The sequence below is a fragment of the Haliaeetus leucocephalus genome, unplaced genomic scaffold (assembly GCF_000737465.1).
Source record: "Haliaeetus leucocephalus isolate CR32 unplaced genomic scaffold, Haliaeetus_leucocephalus-4.0 Scaffold184, whole genome shotgun sequence".
In the NCBI taxonomy this organism is placed as follows: Eukaryota; Metazoa; Chordata; class Aves; order Accipitriformes; family Accipitridae; genus Haliaeetus; species Haliaeetus leucocephalus.
In genome coordinates this window covers 11,053,698-11,067,556 of record NW_010972620.1, presented here as the reverse complement: position 1 = coordinate 11,067,556, position 13,859 = coordinate 11,053,698, and the positions used below count along the sequence as shown (strand labels likewise).

General features: G+C 66.6%; 5 protein-coding genes across 5 annotated transcripts in view; 1 reads left to right on the top strand and 4 right to left on the bottom strand.

Annotated features, from left to right (window-relative positions):
- The window catches only part of PI4K2A (phosphatidylinositol 4-kinase type 2 alpha), a 7,449-nt gene extending 7,364 nt beyond the window's left edge, over positions 1–85 (bottom strand). Inside the window, exon 1 of the mRNA XM_010565008.1 lies at positions 54–85. Within this exon, the coding sequence (XP_010563310.1) occupies positions 54–85 (32 nt within the window). The remainder of the gene's footprint in view (positions 1–53) is intronic.
- A 1,836-nt stretch (positions 86–1,921) lies between these two features.
- MORN4 (MORN repeat containing 4) lies at positions 1,922–2,732 on the top strand. The gene is made up of 4 exons (XM_010564872.1): positions 1,922–1,988; positions 2,121–2,235; positions 2,322–2,431; positions 2,584–2,732. Exons 1-4 carry the CDS (start codon positions 1,922–1,924, stop codon positions 2,730–2,732), a joined length of 441 nt encoding a protein of 146 aa, XP_010563174.1.
- A 1,461-nt stretch (positions 2,733–4,193) lies between these two features.
- HOGA1 (4-hydroxy-2-oxoglutarate aldolase 1) lies at positions 4,194–7,378 on the bottom strand. The gene is made up of 7 exons (XM_010564871.1): positions 7,150–7,378; positions 5,940–6,068; positions 5,736–5,863; positions 5,489–5,623; positions 5,221–5,317; positions 4,917–5,050; positions 4,194–4,343 (listed from the first exon to the last, which is right to left on the bottom strand). The coding sequence occupies exons 1-7, from the start codon at positions 7,376–7,378 to the stop codon at positions 4,194–4,196; spliced, it is 1,002 nt and encodes a 333-aa protein (XP_010563173.1).
- Positions 7,379–8,319: 941 nt separating this feature from the next.
- Positions 8,320–10,792, bottom strand: ANKRD2 (ankyrin repeat domain 2 (stretch responsive muscle)). The gene is made up of 9 exons (XM_010564870.1): positions 10,721–10,792; positions 10,259–10,372; positions 10,017–10,178; positions 9,721–9,828; positions 9,467–9,565; positions 9,136–9,234; positions 8,900–8,998; positions 8,513–8,611; positions 8,320–8,424 (listed from the first exon to the last, which is right to left on the bottom strand). The coding sequence occupies exons 1-9, from the start codon at positions 10,790–10,792 to the stop codon at positions 8,320–8,322; spliced, it is 957 nt and encodes a 318-aa protein (XP_010563172.1).
- A 1,502-nt stretch (positions 10,793–12,294) lies between these two features.
- The window catches only part of UBTD1 (ubiquitin domain containing 1), a 4,191-nt gene continuing 2,626 nt past the window's right edge, over positions 12,295–13,859 (bottom strand). Inside the window, exons 2-3 of the mRNA XM_010564869.1 lie at positions 13,219–13,446; positions 12,295–12,988 (exon numbers count right to left, since the gene is read on the bottom strand). Coding sequence (XP_010563171.1) covers positions 12,603–12,988; positions 13,219–13,393 — 561 coding nt within the window. The 5' untranslated portion in view covers positions 13,394–13,446 and the 3' untranslated portion in view covers positions 12,295–12,602. The remainder of the gene's footprint in view (positions 12,989–13,218; positions 13,447–13,859) is intronic.

The window sequence follows — 13,859 nt, the reverse complement described above, 5'->3', positions numbered from 1 at the left end:
GGAGCCAGGTGAGCGCGGACCGCGGGTCCCTGCGCCGCCCGGCCCGCCCGCACCGCCCCTGGGCAGGCACCGGGCCTGCGGGCATCCCCACGCGTGTCCCGGTGGGGCGTACCCGCAGCGCCCGTGGGCGCATCAGCCGTGGTGCATGGACCCGGTGGGGCGTGCATGCATCGCCCGTGGGCGCATGGACCCGGTGGGGCGTGCGTGCATCGCCCGTGGGCGCATGGACCCGGTGGGGCGTGCCTGGATCGCCCGTGGGCGCATGGACCCGGTGGGGCGTGCATGCATCGCCCGTGGGCGCATGGACCCGGTGGGGCGTGCATGCATCGCCCGCAGGCGCATCAGCCACGGGTGCATGGAGCTGGTGGGGCGTCGATACAGTGGGGCGTGCATGCGTCAGCCGTGGGTGCAATTGCCACCTCTGGGCACGCTGCCCAGGTGGGGTGTGCGTGTGCCCGCCGTGGGTGCGTGGCACGGGCAGGGTGCGCATGCATTGCCCGGGGGTGCGTGGCCCAGCTGGGTCGTGCACCCCTCACCCCCCGTGTGTGGCTCCAGCCCGTGGGTGTGCGGCCTGGGTAGCTCGTGGGCTCAGAGCTGGAGGTGTGCGCAGCTCGGGCTGTGCTGCACGCATCACCCCTGCTTGCGGTGGGTGCGGCGTGTGCAGGGCTCTGGCGTGGGTGGGTGCCAGTGGGGGGACATCCAGCTGCTGGGCAGGGTGGGTTGCTCATAGGGCAAATGCTGCCCGTCCGCCAGATGGTCACAGGTCCAGGCACAGGCCATGCTGGTGGAGGGAGCCCTCCCCTGCAGCAGGCGTTAACAGCCCCTGGCAGCACCCTCTCCTCCTGCTGGCACTGCTGGAGGCCTCCCGAGAGGTGCTGGGCAGGCTGCACACTGGGCAGCCTGTGCTGAGTCCCTGGTCTCTGCCATCAGCAGAGAGCACTGTTCAGTTGCTGCTGGCTTGGCTGAGGGCCATATCTCCTCTGGACACAAAGCCCTTGCAAGCTCCCTGCTGTGCTCCCGGGTACTGTGCCTGGCTGGTTAGCGTGGCTCAGCACCCATCTCTCCAGGGACGCACAGCCCCGTGTGAGCAGGGGTGCTCCCTTTGGAAGCAGGGAGCCCCTTCCTGCCACAGGCACTGCCTGAGCCGCACCAGGAGCCGCTGGAGAGGCAGCACCCAGCCCACCTGTGGGGCTGTCTCCATGCTGGTGACTTCCATGTGTGCTGGGGAGAGCTGTGCTGCGTGGCTGCGGCTCTGGGGTTGTGCAGGCCTCCGGGGGCTGCTTGCTGTCAGCAGGCAGGTTTGCAAACCCTGGGTAGCCAAGCAAAGCCCTGGAGCCCCAGGGTCCTCTCTCCGCTGTTCCTCTTAGGAGGAGCAGCCACTCCATGCCCGGGGTGTGACCCAGGTCTGCCCATCCTTGATGCTGGAGCAGGAAGCCCCACAAGCTCTCTGCTCCCTCCCCTGAAGAGCACAACCCAGCAAGCGTCTCCTCTCCAAAATGCCTGTTTCTTTGTGGGACTGCCCCAGCAGAGCTGAGGGCAGCCCCTGGCCTGAGCCTGCCACCAGGGAGCTGTGCCAGAGGCAGCCAGCTCCTGCCACGCTCTTCTTCCTGCCGCTCACTCACGTTTCACGGGGCTGTGACCCCCATGGGCTCACATCACCCTGAGCCCTGCAGTGGGGCGGGCAGCAACCCGAACCTGGCGGCTGGGGTTTCAGAGGCAGGGCAGGGTGGCTGTGCTCCTGGGGTCACCTCCTCGTCTGCAGCGTGCCCCAGCAGAGCCGTCCCCGGGGCAGACGTGTGCCTCTCTGTGAGCCAAGGGGATGCAGGGGGTCTGGGTGAGCCGGGCTGCTCCCCCTGCCCAGCAGCCACCCTCCGTACTTCTCCCTGCCAGCTCTTGCCCTGTGCTGCCGGAGGCTGTCACCATGACCCTCACCAAAGGCTCCTTCACCTACTCCAACGGGGAGGAGTACCGTGGCGAGTGGAAGGAAGGTGAGACAGGGCAGGAGGGGATGGTGCTGCCTGCGCCGGGGGCCGAGCAGCCCCCACGTGCCTGCCCAGCACCACGCCGGGGCAGTCCCTGCCTCCATCTGTTCAGTGCTGCCCATTTCTGCCCTTGCCTAGGTCGCAGGCACGGTGTCGGGCAGCTGACGTTTGCTGACGGCACCGCTTATGTGGGGCACTTCGAGAACGGTCTCTTCCATGGCTGCGGTGTGCTCACCTTCTCCGACGGCTCCAGGTGAGCGTGGCACCCCTGCATACACTCCCCCTGGGCATCCCAACTTGCCGTGGGGAGCTGCTGCCTCAGGAGCTCCTCCTGTGCAGGTACGAGGGGGAGTTTGTGCAGGGCAAGTTCAACGGCGTCGGCGTCTTCACCCGCTGTGACAACATGACCTTTGAGGGCGAGTTCAAAGGCGGGCGCGTGTACGGCTTCGGTGAGTGCCCGGCAGCATGGTGCAGGCAGCCGCAGCCCTGCGCGGCCCCAGTTCAGCATGGCCCTATCCAGCGTCTCCCGCTCTGTCCCTCCAGCCCCAGTCCTGGTGGGTGCTGGTCCCTGCCCCTTCACTGCCAGCCCTTCCCTCCCCAGGTCTCCTGACCTTCCCTGATGGCTCCCATGGGGTGCCCCGCAACGAGGGCTTCTTTGAGAACAACAAGCTGCTGCGGCGGGAGAAGTGCCCGGCCGTCATCCAGAGGGCCCAGGGTGCCTCCAAGTCTGCCCACAACCTGACAGCGTGACGGTGCCCTGTGTCCCCTCCTGCCGCAGCGGGGACCCCCCCACTGGGCACTGGCTGGCCCCGCCAGCCCCGGAGCAGGGATGTGGCACTGCCGGGTGCCCCCGTGCCCTCCGTCCCCACCAAGCTCCCCTCTGCTAAATCCCCAACGCTGGGGGGGACGGGGCCCTCCGCTCTCCACCCAAGTGCCCCAGGGCAGCCGTGGTGCCTTCTCTCTCTGGCTATAGCCCTGGCACCTGCCGGAGCCGCAGGGGACAGGGTGGCCGGGGCTCGGCCCCTCTGCCCCCCAGGAAGGCTGTGGACCACCAGGGCTGCTAGCCTGCTGCAGAGGATGGAGCAGGGGTGTAGGGGCTGGGGCTGGGCCCTGACCCCACTGCCGGGGTGCCTTGGCCAGGGGCTGCTGGCTGGACCATATGCCCACAGAGGGGCAGCTCCTGGCCCGCTTTGCTACCCTGGTCCTGAGGCAGGGTGGGCACCCCAGGCACCCCACGGCCTGCGCTCTCAGCTCTGGGTGACTGGCCATCCCCCCGTGTGCCCTGGCCAGGGCGACATGGTGCCTGCGGACAACCCAGCCTGCTCTCAGGACCAGCTGGTGGGCTGTATTCCCCTCATCCCTGTGCCAATCCAGTCCACCCACTGCCTTGGGGACATCTGCAGTGTCATCCCCACCAAGGGGGACCGGGGGATGCCCAGCCCAGCCCATGTCCACTGCATGCTGGGGGAGGGCAGGAGCGATGGCAAGCAAGGAGCAGGGTCAGCCGGAGCTCGGGATGAGGGGCGTGAGCAGGGCTGCATGGGGTGTCAGGGCTGGGCAGGGCAGGCGGGGATAGGGGCATGGTGAAGGGGCAGGCAGGGTGGGCAGGGGGCACACATGGCCCCATCTTGCCCCCTGCACACATCCTTCATCTCCCCCCTGCGTGCCCACCTTCACCCCCAGTGTGGTCTGGCTGGCTGCGGCGTGGGGGTTCTGGCAGCCCTTGCAGCCCGGTGGTGGGCTGCAGGGGCCGTGCCCTCCCTGCCGGTCTCTGCCCGCACCGGTCCCGTGCCTTGCCGTGACCCTGCCTTGTGCTGCTGCCTGCATGGGCCTCAGCTGAGTAAACCACGTTGCCAAACGCCCGGGCCGTGTCCTTTTTGCCGGGAGCAGGGACCAGGTGGGGGGCTGCTTGCGCAGGCAGGACTGCAGACAGAGTGGGGGCAGCAGGTTTATTCCCAGCTCACGGCACAGGGATCCATCCCTTCCCAGGCGGGGACGGCAGGACCCCAGGGGCTGGCAGGGATGCAAGGGTGGCCAGGGGGTGCTGGGTGTCCCCCATACCCACTCTGCCCAAGGCAGCCCTGTCCAGCAGGAAGGAATGAGATGGGTGGCTTTCTCCTGGCCACTTCCTGGTGTCCCCACCACAGCCCCAGTTCCTGGGATCCCTGGCTCCCACACATTCCCAGTGCAGGATGGGGCAGGGGGGAGCCCTCACAACCAGCCATTGGCACTGAAGATGCCCCTCAGCTCCTCAACCTGGGGGGAGCTCAGCGGGGCCAGGGGTGCACGGCAGGGACCCCCATAGTAGCCGAACCACTCCATGGCCTTCTTCAGTCCTGGGATCCCAAACCGGCGGGTGACCTGTGGGAGAGAAGGCGCAGGGGCTTGCCAGCTCCCATGGGACAGGGCGACATGCTTCATGGACCCAGCTCCTGCTGACTCTGCTCCTCGCTCGCCATCACTCCTGCCCTCCCCCATGTGGGGCTGCAAGGCTAAGCAGGGTGCAGGGTGGCTTCAGCCCCCCCGTGAAGTGCCCACCGTGGGGTGGGGGGCAGAGCATGGCCACGCAGGAGAGCATCCCTGTGGCATGGTGGGCTTTTTGCAGCAGGGACGAGCCACCCCACGGTGGGGTGGGGGGCCTGGGTAGGAGCAGCTTTTCCCCCCATCACTGCCTATAAATAGGTGGCAAGGCTCCTGTGGGGGGTCAGGCAGGTGCCCGATGCCAGTGGACAGACTGTTCCTGGCACGGTAGGGCTGGCATTTCCCACCCCAGCCCGGCTTGGCTTGCTGGCTGGTTGCTGTGCCATCCTATTCCCCATGGACCACCGCTCCACCCCCCACAGCCCCAGAGACCTCCATCCTTTGCCACCCCCCGGCTCTGCCATGGCCCAGCACCCCCACCCCTCAGCATCCCGGGGGGTGCTGCCTGCTCACCGCCAGGTTGGGCTCGATGAGCCGGTGCTGCAGGTCGCGGGCCTCCTGCCAGCGCCCCTCACGGCACAGGCCGTCCAGCTGGCACAGTGGGGCCCCCAGGACGTTGGCAAGGGCACAGACCCCCCCAGAGGCACCTGGGGGACATCAGGGCACGTTGGCAGCCGGGTCAGCACGCCGTACCCTGCCAGCACCTCCTGGGCATCGCCACCCCTCGCCTGCCTCCCCCTGCCCGGCTGCCAGTCCCCTCCAGTGTCCCCAGGGCAGCACCCCGTGTCCCTGGGCAGGCGGGGGCAGCAGCACCTACCCAGAGCGTAGCTGGCCAGCAGGAAGCCAGCTGATCCCGCCAGCACCTGGAAATCCTCCTGCCGTGTCTTGTGAACCATCAGCCCCATGCGAGTGATCTGGGGAGAGACATGCTGTGCCCTGGGCCAGGCATCACCCCGTCCAGCTGCTGTAGGGCTCCTGCTGGCACCCCTGGGGTCTGCGGAAGGGCTGCAAGCCCCAGCTCCCCATTCCCAGCTTGGGGCCAGGTTTGGTGGCAGCTAGCCCAGGGAAAACCCTGCCCCACTCACGTCCCCACCGCTGTCCTTGATCCCAAGGATGTTGGGGTGCTGAGCCAGGGTGAGGACAGCCTCCAGGGGCAGGTCCAGGCCAGTGTTGGCAGGGACGCTGTAGAGCACCACAGGGATGGGGGATGCATCAGCAACCTGCGGGCAGCCAGGCAGAGCTCAGCAGCTGGGGTGGGTCAGAGACATGCGGGACACGCTCCCCATCCTGGTGCCCCAGCTGGGGCTGCCAGCGGGCACTGGCATGGCTCACCTCTGTGTAGTGCTGCACCAGGGCAGCGCTCGTCATGGCCCCCCGGTAGTAGCAGGGCGTCACGACCAGCGCCACATCAGCTCCTGCCTCTGCCATGCTGACCGTCAGCTCGATGGTGGCCTGGGTGGCTGGGGAGGAGGCAGAAGGGTGAGGGATGCCCCGAGGGTGACACATGGCCCCCACGCTGCCTGTGCAGGCACTCACATTCGCAGCCCGAGCCAGCCAGCAGCAGGCGGTCCCTGGGCAGAGCCCGGCGCACGCAGCTCACCAGCTCCAGCCGCTCGCGGAGTGCCAGGTAGGGGTACTCCCCATTGGAGCCCAGCACCACCAGCCCTGAAACACAAGCATGGGGAGGGCAGGGCTCTGGCATAGGAGCAGGGTGCCCACAGGGCGGCTGATCCTGCCCTCTCCACACCCCACTCTGAGGTGGACACCAGGCACCCAAGTGCCTCTTGGGCCAGGAGGCTCCTGCAGGTGCCCCGTAGAGCCCTGGGCTCCCCTACAAAGGGCACATGTGGGGTATGTGCCCCCCAGATGGCAGTGCCCACCTGCACCGCCCTGAGCACCAGCAGTGCCATCCCTTACCCAGGCACCCTTATGTGTGCTGTGCATGCACCATGTGTGCCGAACGCACCCTGCATGCCTCCGACCCCAGAAACTGCCCCACACAGCACTGCTAGCGAGGCATTTATTGGTGCCCGCAGCCAGGCTGTGCCGCCCTGTCCCTGGCTAGGACACACAGACCCCTTCCCTGGGACCCTGCCAGCACTAAGGGCACAGGCAGGCCAGCTCCAGCCCAGCACTGCCAGGCTCTGCCGCCTCATCCAGTGCTCCAGGATGCCAGGAGGGTTGGGTGTCCCCATCATCCTCTCTCCCTTGCCCCTGGGCACCCAGACAGGGCTCTGCAGCCCTCAGTGTGCCCTCTCCTGTCCTGGTCCCCATAGCCCTGAACTCACAGCCTGGTCAGAAGAGGGGAGACCCCAGGGCACATCACTGTGACCCCCAGCCTCTTCCTGCAGCTCCTCTCCTCCCATCCAATCCAACCTGGGCAATCAACAGATATGCATCTCGTGGTGCTGAATCTGTGTGTGCGCATGGGTGCGCAGAGGGTAGGTGCAAGCCTGCAGCTACATGTGGAGGATGTGTGCAAGCCTGCACACGTGTGGAGTGTGCATGCAAGCATGCACTGGAGTGTGGCAGGGGTGTGCAAGGACACACGCATGTGCCTGGGCTGCCTGGGCATTTGCCGTGCAAAGGGCCCCCGGTGGGGGCTGCCAGTCCCAGAGCAAAGTCCAGCTGGAGGCCGAGAACCCTTGGGAAGCCGGCAGGTTGTCTGTCTGCTGCTGCACAGCCCCTGTGGTGGGCAGGGATGTGGCAGGAGCCTGCATGGAGTGGGGCGGTGGGCAGCACTTACCTCGGAAGGGGATGCTGGCATAGCGGCACAAGTTTCCCTCCAGCTGGGCATAGTCCACCTCCTGTGTGGCCGAGAAGGGGGTGGTGAGGGGCGGGAATATGCCCCTGAGGTTCAGTGTGTGCACTGGTCCCGGCTGGGCGCTGAGCCCCCGGCACTGCCCAGGGGCTGCCCGGCACAGAGCTGCCAGGGCAGGCCGGAGGGGTGAGATGAGGCAGGTGCTGAGCGCCATGGTGGCTGGGTGCTGCCGCTGGCCGTGCCGCCTGCCCTGCCGAGGGGCTGTTAATGTTTGATGGGGCACGTGAGGAACCCGCAACCCGGCTGGGTGGACGATGTGGGGGGTTGTACCCGGTGAGCTCAGAATGCTCTCCCCTCCTCCAGGAGCTGGCTGCAGGAGCTCAGCACCCCTCCGGGTGAGCCCCAGCCACCCCAGCTGTGCTTTCTCTTCCACTTGCCAGCCCTGGCAGCCATCCCTCTGCCACCTGCGGGGCCGCGCTGCAGGGCCAGGGAGGGAGCAGGCATTGCAGGGAGTCCCAGGGCTGTGGGCAGGGTTTGCCTGCTCTGGGTGTTGGTGTAGGGTCTCCTGTAAACAGGTGAGTGGGAGCGTTTCAGGGTAAGGAGCAGTGAGCGCTGCACTCAGCAGAAGTGACCCAGCCTGCAAAGGGGCCACCGTATCCCCCCGGGGATGGCTTCAGCGGAGAAGGCAGGAGAACAAGCAGCCATCCAGCCCTGCAAAGTGGCTGCCCGGCAGGGGTATGACTGCTGCTCTGCAGCACAACCCCAGCCTCCAGCACAGCGCAGACCCGGGTTGAGCTGCCCTCGATGTAGTTTTCTGCCCTGAGCTTGCCCAGGTGGGACTTTGAAGCACTGCGATCAACCAGGGCATCCCGCAGGGAGGACTCCCACCATTGAACCACTTGTGTCCTGTCCCCATGGTGTCACTGACACTTGAGTCCATGTGCTAGGAGGCAGGGCACATCCATGCTGCCCGATAACCCAGTTCCCCGGATAACCCAGCTTCCCCAGCCCCGTCGCCCCTGGCACAGGCTGCCCAGCCCCACAGCCCCCTGGAGGTGAACGTTGCTCTTTGCTGGCTTTTATTGACATGGACAAGTCTCAGCTGGATCCTGCTCCTTGGAGCCGAGCCCAGTCCCTGGTGCCTGCCCGGCACCGTCATGCGGGGACCTCCGTCTCCCCCTGAGGCTGCTCCTTGGTCTCCAGTGCCTGGCGTGTGTCCACCTGCCACTGCTGCACCAGGTCTGTCGGGGTCTTGCCAGCCTGCAAGAGCGGGCAGAGAGAGGCTGGGGCCAGGGCGGCGCGACATGTTGGGGCAGCAAATGGCCCTGGTGCCGGCCCCCCTGCCTACCTGGTTCTTGGCCATCATGTCGGCCCCATGCAGGAGCAGCATTTTGATGATCTTGTAGCGGCTCAGCCGTGTGGCGTCATGCAGCGCCGTGTCGCCTTCCTGCAAGAGACGCAGCCTGGCTGGGGATCGTGGTCCAGTTCCAGGGACAGGGACCCCCTGCCAGTCCCTGGCACTGCTCCCCAGCTCCCCGTACACCCACGTCCCCACAAGGACAAGGGGGACGGTGCCTGCCCCAGCTCTGGCTGTGGCTGCCAGCGCCCTGGAGCAGGGATGCCTGTGTATCCGGACATGCCCTGCTGCAGGTGCTGGGAGCCCTTGGAGGAGTCAGCCAAAGGAGGGGGGATCAGTGTTTCCCCCCAGTGCTAGCTGTGGAGCCACAGCACTCACCCTGTCTGGGGAGTTGATGTCCACACCACAGTGGATGAGGTGCTCCACAATGTCAGGGTGCCCGGTCCGGGTAGCCACGTGGAGGGGGGTGCTGAGCAGCTTGACGGGGAAGGAGATGGACATCAGAGGGCATCAGCACCCACCCCAGCTAACCCAACACAGGGCCAGCCCTGGACCCCCGGGGCATGCCCATGCCCCTGGCACAGCCCTGTGCCCCCAGGCTCTGCCCTGCACACCTTGTCCTTCAGGCTGAGGTCTGCCCCGTGGTCCTGCAGCAGCTTGACAGCGTCCAGGTGCCCACCTCGGCAGGCCCAGTGCATGGCGGTGCAGTCCAGCTGGGCACAGAGGGTCACGTCATGGCAGGGGACACTCCCACCCCGAGTCTGTCCCACACCACCCCAGCTGGCCCCCGTGCCCTGGCTGAACTGGCAGAGCCCTGCCAGCAGCCACCTTGGAGGTGGGGACAGCACTGCCCTGCTCTCGGGACCCCAACCCTGCTCTTGCTCCAGCTGTGCCATGCCCAGAGGCTCAGTCCAGCATGGAGCTGGGGGCAGGATACGGCCTCACCCGGTCCCTGAAGTCAACAGTGGCCCCGCTGTCCAGCAGCTTCTGAAGGATGTCCGTGTGTCCCTCCAGTGAGGAACGGTGCAGGGCCGTGCGGTGGAACTGGGGGGATGAGGGACCACATTGGCAGATGGATCCAGCCACCCCTGGCCCAGCCTGGGTGTACCCCAGCCCCGTCCTGGGGGTCCCAGCCCCTGCCAGCGGGGCGTGGCAGCAGGGCATAGGTGGGGGGTGGCCAGCGGCCATGGGGATGCTACCTCATCACATGTGTCAGGGGAGCCACCGTCTGCCAGAAACTTCTCGATGACACGCATCTTGCCCTGGACAGCGGCTCGGAGGAAGGTCTCCGGCTCCACAGGACCCTCCTGCCGGCGGGACAGGCTCAGGGCTGGGGCATCACAGGGGTGCAGGAGAGGGGACAACACGGGGACCCCCTGCCCTGCTTCCCCAGGGAGGTCCCCAGCTGGCAGGGTGAGCCAGGGGCTGGCCTGCGGGGGCTCCAGCCGCTGTCCCAGCAGCCCCTCTCCCACACCCTGGGACCCTCCAGACATACAATCTCCAGGGGCTCTGGCGGTGGGGGGGGCTCGGGGGTGGCTGCCCGTTCCTCCCTGCGCTGCCGGCGCTGCTTGCGGAGCTCGATGAGGCGCTGGATGCTCCCCACGTCAATGATCTCCCGCCGCAGGTCCACTGAGCTCTTCCGCACCCGCTCCTGGCCCTGGGGGACACACACAGCACCCTGTTTGCCTTCTCTGTGCCCAGCCACCCCCCGACCTCCCCCACCCTGACCCCCCTCACCTTGACAGCCTCGAGGCCCCGGTTCCTGGGGCCACGGCGTTTCTCCTCCTCTAGCTCTGGTGTGTTCATCCGCTCCACAGCCGGCGGCTCCCACGCGCCATCCTCTTTGAGTCGCTGCATGGGGACGGGGGGGCTGCACGGTCCCAGCCAGGCATGGAGCAGCCCCACCACCTCCATCCCCAGCCCGCTGGTGGAGGTGGCTCTGGGCAGCCCTTGGTCTTGCGCTTGCCCACCTGCCCTACTTGGCAAGCTGGGCACCTGCCTGCTGCTTGACTCTGACCCATGGGCAAGAACTCTCAGGTTGGGGACCTGATGCCCCTGAGAGCCCTTGGCCACCTTGCTGCATCCCCCGGGATGGCAGCGTTGGTGCGAGCCTCCTCACATCCGAGTCCCTAAGGATGGACACAGCGCAAGGCAGGTCTCTGCTGCAGCCTGGGCAGGTCCCCTGCCCTATGGACCCACCTTCTCCTCCTCCTCCTCCTCCGCCAGCTTCTGCTCGATGAGCTCCTTGGCTCGTTGCACTTCCAGCTCCATGTCTGCCTGTGGTCACAGCCCTGCGCAGGATGCAGCCTCTCCTCCTCGCCACCACGGGCAGGGAGCGCCCAGCCCTGGCTCCCGGCGCTGCCGGCGACTCCGCTGGCCGCGGGGCTTTATGCCGCCAGCCCCTCCGTCCCATGGCCCAAGGGCACTAACAGCTGTGGCTGCTCCACATGACTGGGGCAGCTTTGCCATGAGCTCACCCTCCTGCTTTCTGGTGGCCCTGGCTCACCTCCACAGCCCCGCACCCTCTTAAAGAGACCCACTGCCCCCCGCCCCGGGCTGCCCAGGACCCCCGTGCTGGGTGTGGGGAGCTGGGGTGTACACAGCCCGCAGCAGCTGGTCCAGAGAGGCTCAGCAGAGCAGGGACATGGTCCAAGGTCACTCCATGGGTCCTGTGGCTGTACCACCCACCCTGGGCAGCCATGATGCTCCCCACGGCTCCCATCACCCCATTCCCTTGCAACTAGATGCTACAGCACCCACCGGCATCGCCCAAGGCTCCCTGGCACCCAGGGAGGGGGTTGCTGCCCATCCCAAAGGGAGGCGATGGGGCCTCCCCAAACCTCTCAGCCAGCAGCAGGCAGCACGTGATGCCAGAAGCCACAGTCCCTCCGAGCCGCTTTGGAGGATGACCTCAGGTGCGGAGCGTCCCAAGCAGTCCTGCCAGGGTTCCCGGTGGCTGCCCGACCTCCCCTGCCATGCACAGGCAGCCTGGCAGTGGGGCTGGCCTCACGTGGGGCCGGTGGGCAGAGCCAGCAGCTATTCCCGGCAGCAAGAACATTGTTCAGCCCCCCCCGGGCTTTGCTCTCCCCCTTTGTAAGATGAGGCCAGCGCTGCCCTGTGCCGGGACAGTTAATGCGCTGGGCACCAGCCCCCAGCACAGGACCTGGCAGAAGGACAGATGGGGACATGCCACTGTCACCCTCCTGGGCAGTTCCGAGGGCCACCCTTGAGTGCCCAGTCCCATGGGTGCCACAGCCTCTGGCTGTGGAAAGGCACCATTTTCACCAGGACAGGCAACAGTGGCCACAAAGGTGGCCCTGGGACCGTCCCCCTCCATGGACTGTCCTGCCTGGCCCCAGGGCAGACACAGGCTGAAACCCCCGGAGGGGAAGCACCAGGAAAGGCATGCAGTGGCCCCACACTAGCAAGCAGCCAGGATGGTAATGGGATGATGCCAGCAGTGCTGAGGAAGGGTCCAGGCAAGCAAAGAGCTGGGGCTGGTGGGACGGGGTCCAGGTGGCACTGAGGAGCAGAGCTGGGGCACCTGGGCTCTCCCTGACCACCCTGTGCCCATCCTGACATGAGAGCGGATGCAGGACAGGCATAGGGACCTCCCATGGCTGTGGGTGACAGCTCCCCAACCTACCCCATGGACAGAGGAAGGATGAAAAGGCTTTATTGATAAATACAGACTATGTACAGAGGGGAGACATCTCCACCCAGCCCAGCACCCTGGGGCCTCCTGGCCACGGGGAGCCGGAGCCCAGCAGGTCATGGCCTCTCCCCACCAGCACAGCCCAGCAGTGGGGCCCTGGCCATGCCAACTGCCCCAGAGACATTTGGTCTTGAACCTCCTGCAGCAAACGCAGCATGTGCCTGTGTCCCCAGCCAAGAAGGGCCACCACAGCAGCACAGCCCCAAGCAGACCCTCCTGGGGGGTCACCCGGGTGGTGGGCAGCCTTGGGGGTGAGCAGGGGCTGCCCTGGCTCCGGCAGGGCTGGGATGCAGCATGGGGCATCCCCAGAGGTGCCGCTGCCCCCCCAGCTCCACGCCCTCTCCCCGCAACCAGTGCAGGGGTGGCTCAGTTCCTGGGCGGCAGGGGCTGGTTGACGATCACTTGCACAACAAAATCCTTCTGGATCTTGGTCTCCTGCAGCCGTGTGCGGTCAGTGAGCAGCTTGCCCGAGAAGAACCAGCGCTGCCAGGCCAGGTCAATGCCCTCCTGCACCTGCAGCTGCTTCTTCAGCTGCCCGATGGTGTCGCCCATGCTGGCGCTGAGCCGCAGGTCCTTGCCGGTGGAGAGCCGCACCTTGAGGGCGAACTCCCGCCGGGCATTGGGCAGGGCCTCGGCTGGCTCCGCCATCTCCTCCTCACTCCGCTCCAGAATCAGGTTGACGGGAGGTGCCAGGCAGTAGACAGGCAGCTGGTACCGGTTGCCCAGCTCATCGTAGCACTCTGTCAGGGACCCTGGGGACGAAAGGGTGAGATGCTGTGGGTGGTCACCCCCATGGACCACCCATATGGGGACAGGGCTACCCCAGGCAGTGGGGTAGAGCCTGTGTTGCCCCCTTTGGTTGGGCTGAGCTGCGTGGATGGCAGCTGGGAACCCCTTTCCTCTCCAACCTTGGGACCCCCATGTGCCCAGATATGTGGCACTCAGCACCCACCCCACCCGCACCCCCGGTGCCATCCCTCACCATGGGGCAGGGTGATGCTGGCTCCATCGAGGATGGCCTGGGCCAGGCTGTGGTCGTTGGCCTCCACGGCATATGCAGCTGCCTTCAGGGCATCCCAGATCTCCTTGCGGCCCTCGAACGCAGGTGCCGTGTCCCAAAACTCATCCCGCTTGCTGCGCAGCTGCCCGTCTGTCATGGGGTAGTCGCTCTTCCACTTGGGACGCTCCTTCTTCAGGGGCTCATTGCGGCCTGGGGAGGGGAGGGGATGCTCAGCCAAGGGACGGGGCTCCCCCTTGGGCCCCGAACCCCCCACCTCCCCATCCCCACAGGTTCCTGGGGACACCTGGCACCATGCAGAGTGGTGTCCGAGGGATCACCCTGCCCAGCACAGGACAGTCCTCAGCACAGCCAGGGGGAACTCGGCTAAAGCTAGCCCTACCGAAGATCCCACTGGCCGCATAGCAGCTGCCCCCACCAAGGGACATCCTTTGCCCCCAGGAGGGACAAGGGCTTTTGCCCCCATGCTAGAGGGACCAGCCCCTGCCCCACGGGGTGGCTGCAGGGCCTCGGGGCCCTTTGAGGCAGAGCAGTATTTATAGCTTAGGGAATTAGCCAGGAAATAAGCTGGTGAGTTGGAGCGGGAAGGGGATTACGGGGGCTGA

Coding starts and splice junctions, on each gene's coding strand:
- MORN4 (XM_010564872.1), top strand. CDS start 1,922: ATGACCCTCACCAAAGGCTCCTTCACCTACTCCAACGGGGAGGAGTAC. Junction 1,989..2,120: donor CCGTGGCGAGTGGAAGGAAG/GTGAGACAGGGC, acceptor GCCCTTGCCTAG/GTCGCAGGCACGGTGTCGGG. Junction 2,432..2,583: donor CGGGCGCGTGTACGGCTTCG/GTGAGTGCCCGG, acceptor TTCCCTCCCCAG/GTCTCCTGACCTTCCCTGAT.
- HOGA1 (XM_010564871.1), bottom strand. CDS start 7,378: ATGGCGCTCAGCACCTGCCTCATCTCACCCCTCCGGCCTGCCCTGGCA. Junction 6,069..7,149: donor TGCCAGCATCCCCTTCCGAG/GTAAGTGCTGCC, acceptor CTTGTGTTTCAG/GGCTGGTGGTGCTGGGCTCC. Junction 5,051..5,220: donor GCTGGCCAGCTACGCTCTGG/GTAGGTGCTGCT, acceptor GATGTCCCCCAG/GTGCCTCTGGGGGGGTCTGT.
- ANKRD2 (XM_010564870.1), bottom strand. CDS start 10,792: ATGGAGCTGGAAGTGCAACGAGCCAAGGAGCTCATCGAGCAGAAGCTG. Junction 10,373..10,720: donor AGGAGGAGGAGGAGGAGAAG/GTGGGTCCATAG, acceptor GTCCCCATGCAG/CGACTCAAAGAGGATGGCGC. Junction 9,235..9,466: donor CTGTTGACTTCAGGGACCGG/GTGAGGCCGTAT, acceptor CTCTGTGCCCAG/CTGGACTGCACCGCCATGCA.